This window comes from Helianthus annuus, chromosome 13 (assembly GCF_002127325.2).
Source record: "Helianthus annuus cultivar XRQ/B chromosome 13, HanXRQr2.0-SUNRISE, whole genome shotgun sequence".
Classification (NCBI taxonomy): Eukaryota; Viridiplantae; Streptophyta; class Magnoliopsida; order Asterales; family Asteraceae; genus Helianthus; species Helianthus annuus.
Window position 1 is genome coordinate 18711149 of NC_035445.2, and position 13241 is coordinate 18724389.

At 34.6% G+C, this 13241-nt stretch overlaps 1 protein-coding gene across 1 annotated transcript; it reads right to left on the reverse strand.

Moving 5' to 3' along the window:
* Positions 1-10715: 10715 nt before the first annotated feature.
* LOC110900600 lies at positions 10716-11762 on the reverse strand. The gene has a single exon (XM_022147484.1). The coding sequence runs from the start codon at positions 11760-11762 to the stop codon at positions 10716-10718; it is 1047 nt and encodes a 348-aa protein (XP_022003176.1).
* Positions 11763-13241: the final 1479 nt, after the last annotated feature.

Genomic DNA, 13241 nt, shown 5'->3' on the forward strand with positions numbered 1-13241 from the left:
AAATAAGCAGATGTTTACATACAAATCTCTCCCCTTGAAAGTGATTTCAACAACTGATGACCTCCTATCTGCCGATCTTGCTAAATGCTGACCTACAACTGTTGCTCATGTAAAGACCTGATGAAAGACTAAAGCCCTGCTGATTCAATCTACTGCTTTGAGTCAAGCTCTGCTGATCTGGACAAGTGCTGCTGGGTTCACAGCAGTAGAAGGTTGCAGCAGCTGATCAATAGTCTGTTTTGTTTTATAATGTAATAGCAGTAGTTAACACAGCAGTGTTTGTATAGATCAGAGGTTAGAGTTTGTTAGGAGGTTAGATGTCACTTTCATGGTGACGTCAGCTAAGATGCTCAGTAGTTTGCAAGTTCCTATAAATAGATCAGTACTTTGTACTGTTCTATTAGCTCTTTTGCACCATCGTCTTCTTTGCACGAACAAACAACTGAGCTCTGGCTGAGGGGGAGTTTGCATTCATTCATCAATCATTGTAATCGTTATTGAAATAAATTCAATCTTCCGATTCATTGTGTAAAGATGTTTGATAAAAGTATTACTCTCGTTTGATTGTATGTAAAGTTTGTTGTCATCTTAATTTCGCTGCACACTCATCCATTTTCACTTTAATTACAAACACAAAATACAATCAAAATCAAACTCAGATCCAACAGTTTTGCCATGTGGATCTCGTTAAATTCTTTTATACTAATGCTAGTATACCAAATTTGTATGTTCACCAATGCATTTTTTGTGTTGACATGTTACCTTAATATATATTGCAGGACCATGATTATGATGCATTGAAAAGAAATTTAGTATGATGGACTAGAAACGCACTTTAGTTTAAGTTATGTTGTGTTCTTTTAGTTGTTATGTTGTTGTTATTTCCTTTCCAAACATTGTATTCGGATCCTTCGTAATGAAACGAAATTTTATCTTTAAATTATTGTCACATAGTCTTGTTATGATGTCTCTTAAAATCTCGTTTTCGTCTCGCTCTGATGTTTTCCGCCATCGATTCGGGTGTGACATTTGAGTTCAGGGTGAAACAAAAGAGTGAAAAGCTCCACATTGTGGATGCTCTAATAATTTGCAAGCCGAAGTCTCAAACTTTTACTTGTTCTTGAACGCTAGGACTTTTTTTATTGTAATTAATTTTAAAATATTTTGATTTCCTTTATAAGTTTCAAGTATGTTGTTGTGACATGAAATTTATTGGTCTCGTCACCAAACCACAAGGACATAAATTACACTTTACTATAAATAGTATTAGAAAATATCAAAAACTTAATGTGGTGCTACAATAGATTTTGTCTTTTTTTTTTTGGAGTAAACTTCCGTTTTGCTCCATGTGGTTTGGTCACTTTAGCGGTTTTGCCCCAAACCTTTAAAAGTAGCCATTTTTCTCCAATAGTTTGTTATGTTTTTTTCCATTTTGCTCCATGCGGGGAGCAAAATAGAAAAACAGACAATTTGGATGGAGTTAGAGCCTGGGAGCAAAATAGAAAAATCATAGCAAACTATTGGAGGAAAATGGCTTTTTTTAAGGTTTGGGGCAAAACCGTTAAAGTGACCAAACCACAAAGAGTAAAACGGAAATTTACTCTTTTTTTTTTCTTTTTTCCTTTGTTAAAGTGATAGGACGTGAAAAGGGTAGGTGAGGGATATTGCGACATCAAAACGTGGAACCATTAGACCACATAATATTATATTTGTGTCATATTATTATTTATATCTTAAAAAAGTCATGTCACCGACACCCCAAAATTGGAACCATTACACCACATAATATTATATTTGTGTCATAGTATTATTACCCTATATACTTAAAGTACAAAGTCGATGGTCTTTGCCACCGACAAACCACCTCAAAATTATAATTTTGTCCTTGGATTTGATGTAATTTCCATTTTAGCTCCCTCATAATTTTCCATGTTGACTCCCTTATTTTTTTAACTAATTTGTTTTCCTCATGAAACTTACACAATAACAAATCTATCATCTAAATTTCTAACTTTTCGCTTTTACTTCCTTGGTTTTTAATTTTTTTCTTTTTTCCCTTGGTGTTTTTAGTTTATATCACCTTTATATGTTGCTATAAATTCGAAATGGGTAGTTGGTTCGTCACAACTTAATACATTTCGTTTAATCGTACCGTACCTTTATACGTTTCTTCTGTGTGCTTAAACACGTTAATGTCACCATGCCAACGCACTTAACGAACGATAATGTGCCCTTAAATGTCACGCCACAACGCGCGAGCACCTTATTTTTATTCTTTAACTTAAAAAATCATTTCCTCACGTGCTTATTTTTATGGACATTTCGGTACATATTCATGTATCGGCATTGTACGTAAACAGTACACATTTACGTTTCGACCTAAAGATTTCCTAAAAATGAGCCGGGTCTAATATAATACGTTTTCATGCATATTTTCATGTATGTTTTAGGTTGTTATACGTTTTGATGTAAACATTTTATTTTCTCACATGTTCATTTTTATATGTACATGTCAATATAAATTCATGTTAATGAACATGGTCAAATATAATACGTTTTCGTGCTTATTTTTATGTACGTTTTTAGTTGGTTTACGATTTGACATACGAGTCACTATGTGTATTGATGCCACTAAGTCTTAATGAAAATGTAAGGGTTGTGTAGTAATTAGGTGGAACCCCACTAAATAAACCAACCCGATTTGGATTTTGTTATTTGATTTAAATGCTTATATAAGTTACATTGATTTATATCGGATACTTCAAAACACACGTTTTTATATGGTTGACACATTACATAACGCTTATGCTAATCTATTTGATGTTTGCGATGTACCCGTGCCGCAACGCGCGTGGCCTTATTACTAGTTTATATCTTAAACATAAAAGTCACGTCACCGACACCCCCAACTTTCAGAAAAAGACAAAGCAACCCTCTATTTTTCATTTTCATAATTTTATCCTCTACATCTTTTCAAACAACCAAAACACCACTGTACTTTGAGATTGCACACTTTCACCTATTATATTTCTATATTTTTTTATGAAATGAAAAAGAGGGCATGGTGGCCTCAAAAAGGGAAGTAAAAAAGAGACCGAAGGGAGCCCTTTGTATTGAAAGGGGCTATACCAACCACTTTACCAAATAGCCAAATGAATAAAATTATGAAAAGAAAAGTGTATATATACAGTAGTTACTATTGAGTAGTTACTATTCATTAGGTTTGTTTTTTTAATATATATATATATATATAATATATATATATATATAATATAATGTCATTTTCACCCCCTTTTAGTTTCTAACTTTTCATGTTCACCTCTATTTTCATTCTTTTACTTTAAATAATAATCTCCTTATGTGCTTATTTTTATATACATATTGGTATAAATTTACGTTTCGACCTAAAGTTTCGTAAATGAGTAGGGTCAAATATAACATGCGCCTTTAGTTTCTAACGTTTTAAGTTCACCCTTGTATTTTCATTCTTTTACTTAAAACAAAACGATTTCCTCACGTGTTTTCTTTATGTATGTGTGGGTGCAAATTCGCATTTCAACCTAAATTTTTCGTAAATGAGTCAAGTCAAATATAATATGTTTCATGCTTATTTAATTGCACGATTTAAGTTGATCTACGCGTTTACAAAAATAAAAAAAAATGCTATTTCCACGCGTGCTTAATTTTATGTGCGAAACCTAAAGTTTTTGGAAATGAGTCGGGTTATATATAATATATTTTTATGTACGGTTTAAGCTCGTCTAGGTTTTGAAACAATTTCCTCACGTGCTTATTCTTATATACATTGGGTTAAATTTAATATATTTCCATGCTTATTTTTATATAGGATTTAAGTTGATCCACATGTTAACGTAAATAAAAAAAATGTTATTTCCACACGTGCTTATTTTTATATAGGAAACCTAAAGTTTTTGGAAACGATTCGGGTAAGATATAATATGTTTTCATACTTATTTTTATGTACGGTTTAAGATGGTTTACGTTTTGATATAAATTAAAAAAACGATATTTCCTCATGTGCTTATTTTTTTGTACTTGTCAGTATAAATTCACGTTTTAACATAATCTTTCCCAGGAAATGAGTTGGATTAAATATAATACATTTTCATATTGTACGTTTTCAGTTGGTCTACGTTTTGACGTAAGAATTACTAGACGTTTTGACACCGCTAAGTCTTTATGCAAATGTAAGAGTGGGGTAGTGGTTAGGTCGAACTCATTAAACGAACCAATCCGGGTTTGATTTCATTTATTACTTTACTTTTTGAACCAACTGTAATTCTTACATAGGTCATATTGAGTTATATCGGATACGGCGAAACACATGTTTTTACATGGGTAATGCATTACATAACGTTTTTACTAATTCATTCGACGTTTGCGATATACCCGCGCGTCAACGTGCGCAAGTCTTATTGCTAGTTTTCCCTTTATCAGTTGATAAGTTTTGTCCCCTTACATGTTTACTATTCAATTTTGTTGGGTTTTGATTGGTCTATTATTCACGTATCAGTTTTCTAATTGGTCCACGTCACTTTTTTTCTTTCTCTTTCTTTTGTATTAAACCCACTCTTTTCACATCTCCCCACCATTGTGAATGATACCACCTCCTCCGACTACAAGGTCAATGACCACCACCGCAAAACCTTTTTTTTTTTTTTTGCAAATCACTTGCCGGATAAAAAACAAATTGTCGGCTACTTGGTTCGTTCTTTAGCCGCAAAAAAGGAAAACGAGTAGAAACCAACGTGGCGTAAAAAAGGGGGGAGAAGATGGAGAATTGTAGATAATGAAGACGAATCTGAACAAGATCCACCATGACGATGATGGATTTGAAAAAAATATGCAAAAAAATAAGGATTTGGGGTGGTAGATCTAGTAAGGATTTTAGTTTTTTAGACCGGAGGGTATGGGGAGGGTCATCCCCAAGGGGATGGGCCGCCACGTAGGATGCCACGTCATCGGGAGTGAGGATGAACCTAGTAGGGATGGACCAAGGGGATGGAGGATGGAGTCCCACCCTATTTATAAAAATAATTAAAAAATATTAAATTTATTTGATTTAAAGAAAGAGGGCCGGCTTGGGCGCGGCTGGAGGACGGGGAAGACGGGACGAGGCTCCGGGGGGCGGTGTGGGGGTCCGGCGCCGGGGCTCGCTGGGGCAGGGCCGACCCCCATACCCTCTAGTCTTAGGGAGAGAGAAAAAAGTTTAGGTTTTTAAAGATAGAGAATCGAGGGGGAAGGCAAAAAAAGACAATGCCGGTTAGGTGGTGGTGGTGTAGTGATGCCGGTTAGGTGGTGACAGTGGCCTTTTGTGATGGTGTAGTTTAGATGGGGATGATGTAGAAAGAGAAATACAGAATAGAGAATGTGTAGAGAGTATGGAAATAGAGTAACCTGTCATTTTAGTCCATGTGGTTTAGGCATTTTTGCCATTTTAGTTCAAATAACATGTTTGTTTGATTAATACATAAACGGGTCAAAAGTTAGTAACTACATTTTAAGCCGAAGGCTTAAAAGTCTAAAATTTTGTCAATCCGAATGTAGGATGTTAACTCCATATGATGGAGAATTAAATTACGATCACGTAGGAAGAAACGTGTGTCAAATCGGATAAAAATGAGCAAGTTATGCTCGTTTTCGTAAAAATGGGTTTGGCTGGAAAATGCAGCATCTGGCTGCAATCTTTCTGTCGAAACAAAGGCCTCGCGGCACATGACGACCACAAGCTTTGTGGTCGCGGCACGCGACGGGTATCAAACTCAGCTGAAGCTGTTGTATTGTTTGTTTTGCGTTGCGAACTCGTTTAGACTCGTTTTAAACATCATATGACTAAAACAATTCATGTTTTTATGAATGGTAGGTTTAATATGCGGTGCCGGAGGACGATCAAGCTCGATAAAGAACCGAACACAATCAAGATTCAAGCTTTCGCGAAATGATTTGTCGTCACATTTTTAAACGGCGAATGTTTTACAAAATGTTGAATTGTGTAAATTCTTAAAAGTTTTTAAGAAATGCATAATTAGTAATGTATGTGTAAGCATAATTAAATAATCATAGTCGAAAACTATATGAAAATCGTATAAATAGACCAAGGGTCTTACATTTAGTTTAGTTGAACTATTAAAATCTATGTTTAAGAGCTTTTTTTATGAACGCTTCAGTATCTTTTAGAACAATATAATATTTTAAATAATTTGAAAAGGTTATTTAGTCATACTATTTCACGATAATGTTTTACGATTCGATATAAATTCAGCAAGTTAAAACTCTGTAACATAAGTGTGTGGTTCAACATTTTTATGTTTATTTTTTGTTTGGTACAATAGTACTACCTCAACGCACAGGTCCTAAAAACTCGTTTTACGTAGACAATAAAAAAAAGTTGTATCATAAGCAAGTATGATTGAAGCATGGGTTTTCATTTTCTTTATATATCCCCATATCCAAGAGTTGGCTTGCATGGTCATTAATCATTTTCATTTGTTCTGAACATCAATAAGTCTTCAATGTTATAATATAACAAGGATTAACACAAGATTAGTGCTAAAACTTTAAGAACTTTAGAAATGTTATAAGAGGAAGAAGAAGAGAGTTGTATAACTTATAAAAGTGTATACATGAGGTGCATTTTTCCTTCTACCTTGAGCTAGTATTTATACTACAAAAAAATTAACTATTTGGTGGACAAGGTTAACTATTTGGTGGACAAGGTTAACTATTTGGTGGACAAGATTAACTATTTAGTAGACAAGGGTTACCCATAAGTTTGACAAAGAGTTCATCCACTTGCTTGGGTAAAATCTTAGAGGTAAATCTTGATCTTCATGGTAAACTTTTATATATTCATAACACTCCCCCTTGGATGACACTTTGCAAACTTCGGGGTCTTTAAGTACTGCCTCATTAAAAACCTTACTAAAGAAAAACCTAGTGGGAAAAAACCTTAGCTAAGGGAAAAAGAGTGCAGTCTATAGCTCCCCCTCAAGTTTGCAATTTGTAAGGAATCACATTCTCCGCACATGACGCATGCCAATGTCATGAACATGTTTCCTGAAAGTTGCTGTAGGTAGTGCTTTTGTGAAAAGATCGGCTGAATTGTTGCTGGATTGGACATATCTCATCTCGACCTGATTGTCTTTAATAAGGTCCCGAGTATATGCAAAGAATCTTGGTGGTATATGTTTTGTTCTGTCACTTTTGATATACCCTTCTTTCATTTGAGAGACACAAGCGGCATTATCTTCATGGATAGGAGTTGGACTTTGATCTTTCTCTAGCCCACAAGAAGTCACTATGTGTTGTGACATAGATCTTAGCCATACAGATTCTCTTGAAGCTTCATGTAGTGCAATGACTTCAGCATGATTTGAGGATGTTGCGACAAGTGTTTGTTTCTGAGAACGCCATGAAATCGCAGTTCCTTCGTTCATAAATACATATCCAGTTTGAGATTTTGCTTTATGAGGATCAGATAAATAACCTGCATCTGCATAACCAACTAACCCTTCTTTTGAATCGTTAGGATAAAACAAGCCTAAATCAATAGTGCCTCGAAGATATCGAAAAATATGTTTAATCCCATTCCAGTGCCTTTTAGTAGGAGCTGAACTAAATCTTGCCAACAAGTTCACTGCAAAAGAAATGTCAGGTCTCGTACAATTCGTAAGATACATAAGTGCTCCAATTGCACTGAGGTATGTTACTTCTGGACCGAGAACTTCTTCGTTGTCCTCACGAGGATGAAATGGATCATTTTCGACATTAAGTGACCTAACGACCGTTGGAGTGCTTAAAGGATTTGCCTTGTCCATATTGAAACGTTTTAACAGCTTTTCGGTATAATTCGTTTGATGCACAAGTATTCCATTGCTCATATGTTCAATTTGTAAACCAAGACAATATTTGGTTTTTCCAAGGTCTTTCATTTCAAATTCTTTCTTTAAAAGAATAATTGCTTCATGAATTTCTTTTTGCGTCCCAATTATATTTAGGTCATCAACATATACGGCTATGATCACATATCCTGATGTTGTCTTCTTAATAAAGACACATGGACAGATAAGATTATTTGTATAACCTTTACTTGTCAAATACTCGCTCAAACGATTGTACCACATCCTTCCAGATTGTTTCAACCCATATAACGATCTTTGTAATTTGATCGAATACATTTCTTTGGGTTTTGAACTTAACGCTTCAGGGAGTTTAAATCCTTCCGGAACTTTCATATAGATCTCACTATCAAGTGATCCATACAAGTAAGCTGTAACGATATCCATAAGACGCATTTCTAACTTTTTAGAAACTGCTATGCTGATTAAGTATCTAAAGGTTATTGCATCCATAACGGGAGAATATGTTTCTTCATAGTCGATCCCTGGCCTTTGTGAAAAACCTTGAGCTACAAGTCTTGCTTTATATCTTGTAACCTCATTTTTCTCATTTCATTTTCGTACAAAAACCCATTTATATCCTACAGGCTTTACAGCCTTAGGTGTAACAACAATAGACCCAAAAACCTTTCGTTTGTTGAGTGAATCTAATTCAGCTTGCATAGCGCCTTTCCATTTATCCCAATCATGTCTATTTTGACAATCATTGACAGATTTTGGTTCAGGATCATCATCTCCACCCATGATGTCACTTGCTATAGAATAAGAAAATATCTCATCAATATTTTCCATTTCATATCGGTTCCATATGATATGTGTATGACCATAGTTGATTGATATCTCTTTGTTAGTATCATCAACATCTTTCTCATGAGAGGTTCCGGTATTTACTGTTTTATCAAGATCATTCTCTTTGTTGTCAATTTCTTTTACAAGTGCTTTTCTTTTTCGTGGATTCTTATCCTTTGAACCGATTGGTCTTCCATGTTTTAAACGTTTTTGAGATTCATGAGCTATCTTATTATCTATTGCCTTACTTGGGATCTCAACTCGAGCTGGAGCATTAGCAGCTGGTATATGAGATTTTGTAACTCTGTTTGTATCAGTAAAAGCATCAGGCAATTGATTTGCAATGTCTTGCAAGTGTATTATCTTTTGAACCTCTGTCTCACATTGTTTTGTTCTTGGGTCAAGATGAGACAATGAAGGCACACACCATGAGACATCATTTTCTCGTTTTTTATTTTCTCCCCCTAATGCTGGGAACATTGCCTCGTTAAAATGGTAGTCATCAAAACGTGCTTTAAATACATCACCTGTTAAAGGTTCAAGATATCGTATGATGGAGGCTGTTTCATATCCAACATATATTCCCAACCTTCTTTGAGGTCCCATTTTTGTGCGTTGTGGTGGTGCAATAGGAACATACACTGCACACCCAAAAATTTTAAGGTGTGAAATGTCTGGCTCATGGCCAGAAACAAGTTGTAGTGGGGAGTGCTTATGATTTGCACTTGGTCTCACACGAATCAGCGATCCAGCATGTAAAATTGCATGACCCCAAATCGACACAGGAAGTTTTGTTCTCATTATTAATGGTCTAGCGATTAGCTGTAAACGTTTGATCAATGATTCAGCTAAGCCATTTTGTGTGTGTACATGAGCAACAGGGTGTTCGACAACAATTCCCACAGACATACAATAATCATTAAAAGCATGTGATGTAAATTCACCAGCATTATCAAGTCTCACCCTTTTAACAGTGTAATCAGGGAAATGTGCTCGTAGTTTGATAATTTGAGCAAGAAATTTTGCAAAGGCAACATTACGAGTTGATAATAAAGAGACATGAGACCATCTGCTGGATGCGTCTATCAAGACCATGAAATATCTAAACGGTCCACATGGTGGATGTATTGGTCCACATATATCACCTTGAATTCTTTCAAGAAACATTGGTGATTCCTTGTCAACTTTTAAGGATGAAGGCCTTGTAATTAGTTTTCCAAGTGAACAAGAGGTACATAGAGGTATTTTATCTGATTGGGGGATCTTTTGATATTTCAACGGATGTCCATGTGTGTTTTCAATAATTTTTTTCATCATTGTAGATCCTGGATGGCCTAGTCTGTCATGCCATAAGTTAAATGTCTCAGGATCACAAGAGCTTTCCTTTACTGCCATATGTGCTTGAGGCACATTAATGTGTGTATAATGCAAACCAGAGTGGAGCATTGGCAGTTTTTCCAATATATGGTCTTTGCTCATGATGTGTAAATATTTCTTATTATCAACAATCCTTGACTGAGTATCATATCCGTTATGATATATGTTTTTGAAACTCAACAAGTTTCTTGTTGATTTTGGGGAAAATAAAGCATTCTCTATTAAGAGCTTTGTACCATTTGGTAATATTAAATTAGCTTTTCCCACTCCTTCTATCAAGTTTGTAGGACCTGATATTGTATCAACGGTTCCTTTTGTTGGTTTCAATTCATAAAAATATTTCTTAGATTTAAGTATAGTGGGTGTGGCTCCACTATCCGCTATGCATATATCTGCATCATTTGTTTGCTCTTGTGCTCCAGTGGTATTCATTTTAATCTTGAAAATATAAAGAGAAATCATAATAAGTGTACAACGAAGGCATTGTGAGTTATTTTATAATAAGAAGTTTATTTATTAGTTGAAAACGTTACATGAAAAGAAAGACTACTGAAACATAATAAAGATACATAAAATAAAGGAAATTACATAATTGTTGCATATAATTATTATGGTTTAGCAACATTCGTTTCAGAGTTCCATGTTATTGGTAAAGTCGGCGACATTCATTTCGACGTTGATATCATTAAAATTATCCACATGGTTCATCTCCTTTTCTTTTCTTTTGAGAGAGGCTTGGTAAAGTTCACATAAATGTGAAGGTGTACGACAAGCCTTTGACCAATGGTTTGCACTTCCACATCTGAAACAAGAAGTGCCATTGTTTTCGGACCTACCAGCTTCATTCCTTTTGTTATACTGGTTGGGATTGGTATTTTGTGGAGTGTGGTAATTGGGGGTTCTTTGATTTCGACCACGACCACGACCGCGACCACGTCCACGACCATGGGAATTACCTCGGAAATTATTATTTCTTTTGAAGGAATAATTTCGACCATTACCTTTACCAAAATGGCCACGGCCACGGCCTCGTCCCCATTTTCTTCCAGAGTCTTTAGTATCATCATTAATAACAACATTTGCTTCTGGAATGGCTAATGATCCAGTGGGACGAGCTTGATGATTTTTCATTAGTAGCTCATTGTTTTTCTCTGCTACGAGGAGAAATGAATTTAGATCAGAATATCTTTGAAACTTTTGCAACCGATATTGTTGTTGCAAGTTTATATTTGATGCATGAAATGTGGAGAAAGTTTTCTCCAACATATCTTCCTCCGTAACAGTTTGCCCACAGAATCGGAGCGTTGAGCATATCCTGTACAAAGCAGAGGTGTATTCATTCACCATTTTAAAATCTTGGAACCTGAGATTGTTCCATTCATCTCTAGCGGTGGGAAGTAAAACTTCCCTTTGATTATCAAATCTGCTTTTTAAATCTTCCCACAAAACGTATGGATCCTCAAAATTTGAATATTCAAATTGCAACATCTCATCAATGTGTTTATGGAGGAAGACATCGGTTTTTGCCTTGTCTTGATCGCTACATTCGTTCCACTCCGTTATCGTTTCCAAAACACCCATTGACTTGAGATGTCGCTTGACATGTGCCGTCCACGGCATATAATTTTCCTTGGTGATATTAAGAGCCGGGAATTCAATTTTTGCGATGTTTGCCATTTTGTTGCTAAACATAAATAAGATAAATATTAAAATCTAAATACTCATTAAAAATGAGAAAACATATAAAGGTACAGCTATAAACAAATAAATGAATACATAAGTACTGAAAAGATGAGGTGGAAGCTCATATATTAAGGCCGGCAACAATATTAATATTATGCCGGCCAATATTAAAACCGGGTGAATCATCTTCGAAATTTTTTTCTTGAATAACTTTAAGAAGAAGAGTGTTTGCTGTGGAAAAATGAGATTGATAATTGGTTATTTATAGTGGTAAATTATAACCGTTTTATAGCCGTTGTACAACGGTTATATATATGTATATGTATATATAATAAATGAAGTATTAAGGAAATGTTATTTTATAAGATATAAAATTAGGATGTGTAATAAGAAAAAAATGTTAGTATACATGAATGTGAACTCTAAATTAAATGTTAGTATGTGCGTATAAATAAAAGTTAGATGCATAAATAAATACAAGTGCTATCAAGTCTTTCAGTCTCTTTATTTTATTTTTCATTTTTTTAAGTATGGGACTTAATTGTTTTTATGATAGGAGTGTCTGGATAACAGGGTCTCCTAAAGGAAAACAATCCCACGATACATAAAAAGACATGTTACGTTTTTGTAGTCCAACAACAATCGTATATCCATCGTAAGATACATCTGCATTGGTATTAGTTTATCATAACAATTATAGTTTATATATTAATCAAATGCTTACTTTGATTATAATTGCTTGAACGTTTCCTTGACTAGAGCCTCGTGCTGATAACGTGTTATAATATAACAAGGATTAACACAAGATTAGTGCTAAAACTTTAAGAACTTTAGAAATGTTATAAGAGGAAGAAGAAGAGAGTTGTATAACTTATAAAAGTGTATACATGAGGTGCATTTTTCCTTCTACCTTGAGCTAGTATTTATACTACAAAAAGATTAACTATGTGGTGGACAAGGTTAACTATTTGGTGGACAAGATTAACTATTTAGTAGACAAGGGTTACCCATAAGTTTGACAAAGAGTTCATCCACTTGCTTGGGTAAAATCTTAGAGGTAAATCTTGATCTTCATGGTAAACTTTTATGTATTCATAACATTCAAGATATTCATGTCGATGAAAATTCAAGACACATTTTACATATCCCATGGACCCCTTTCTTTGTGCATCGAAGAACAATGTATTCCTCTAGTGCAAATCAGTCTTTCTTCTGTCAACGTTTAGAAAGACATAACGTTAGACTAATCCATTGAATGTTTGTGATGTACCCGCACCTTAACGCGTAAGGATCTTATTGCTAGTTAGTTACAATAATATAATACAAACAATAAAATATTATCATTTTAATATATATCATTTTTTATTGAGTTAATTACACAGATGGATCCTGTGGTTTATAGCTAGTTTTACCTTTGGATACTAACCTTTTTTTAGCAGGTTTAAGTTTTATGGTTTCAATTTTGTAACACCT

What these genes read in the sequence shown, in the direction of transcription:
- LOC110900600 (XM_022147484.1), bottom strand. Translation starts at nt 11,762, where the DNA reads ATGGCAAACATCGCAAAAATTGAATTCCCGGCTCTTAATATCACCAAG.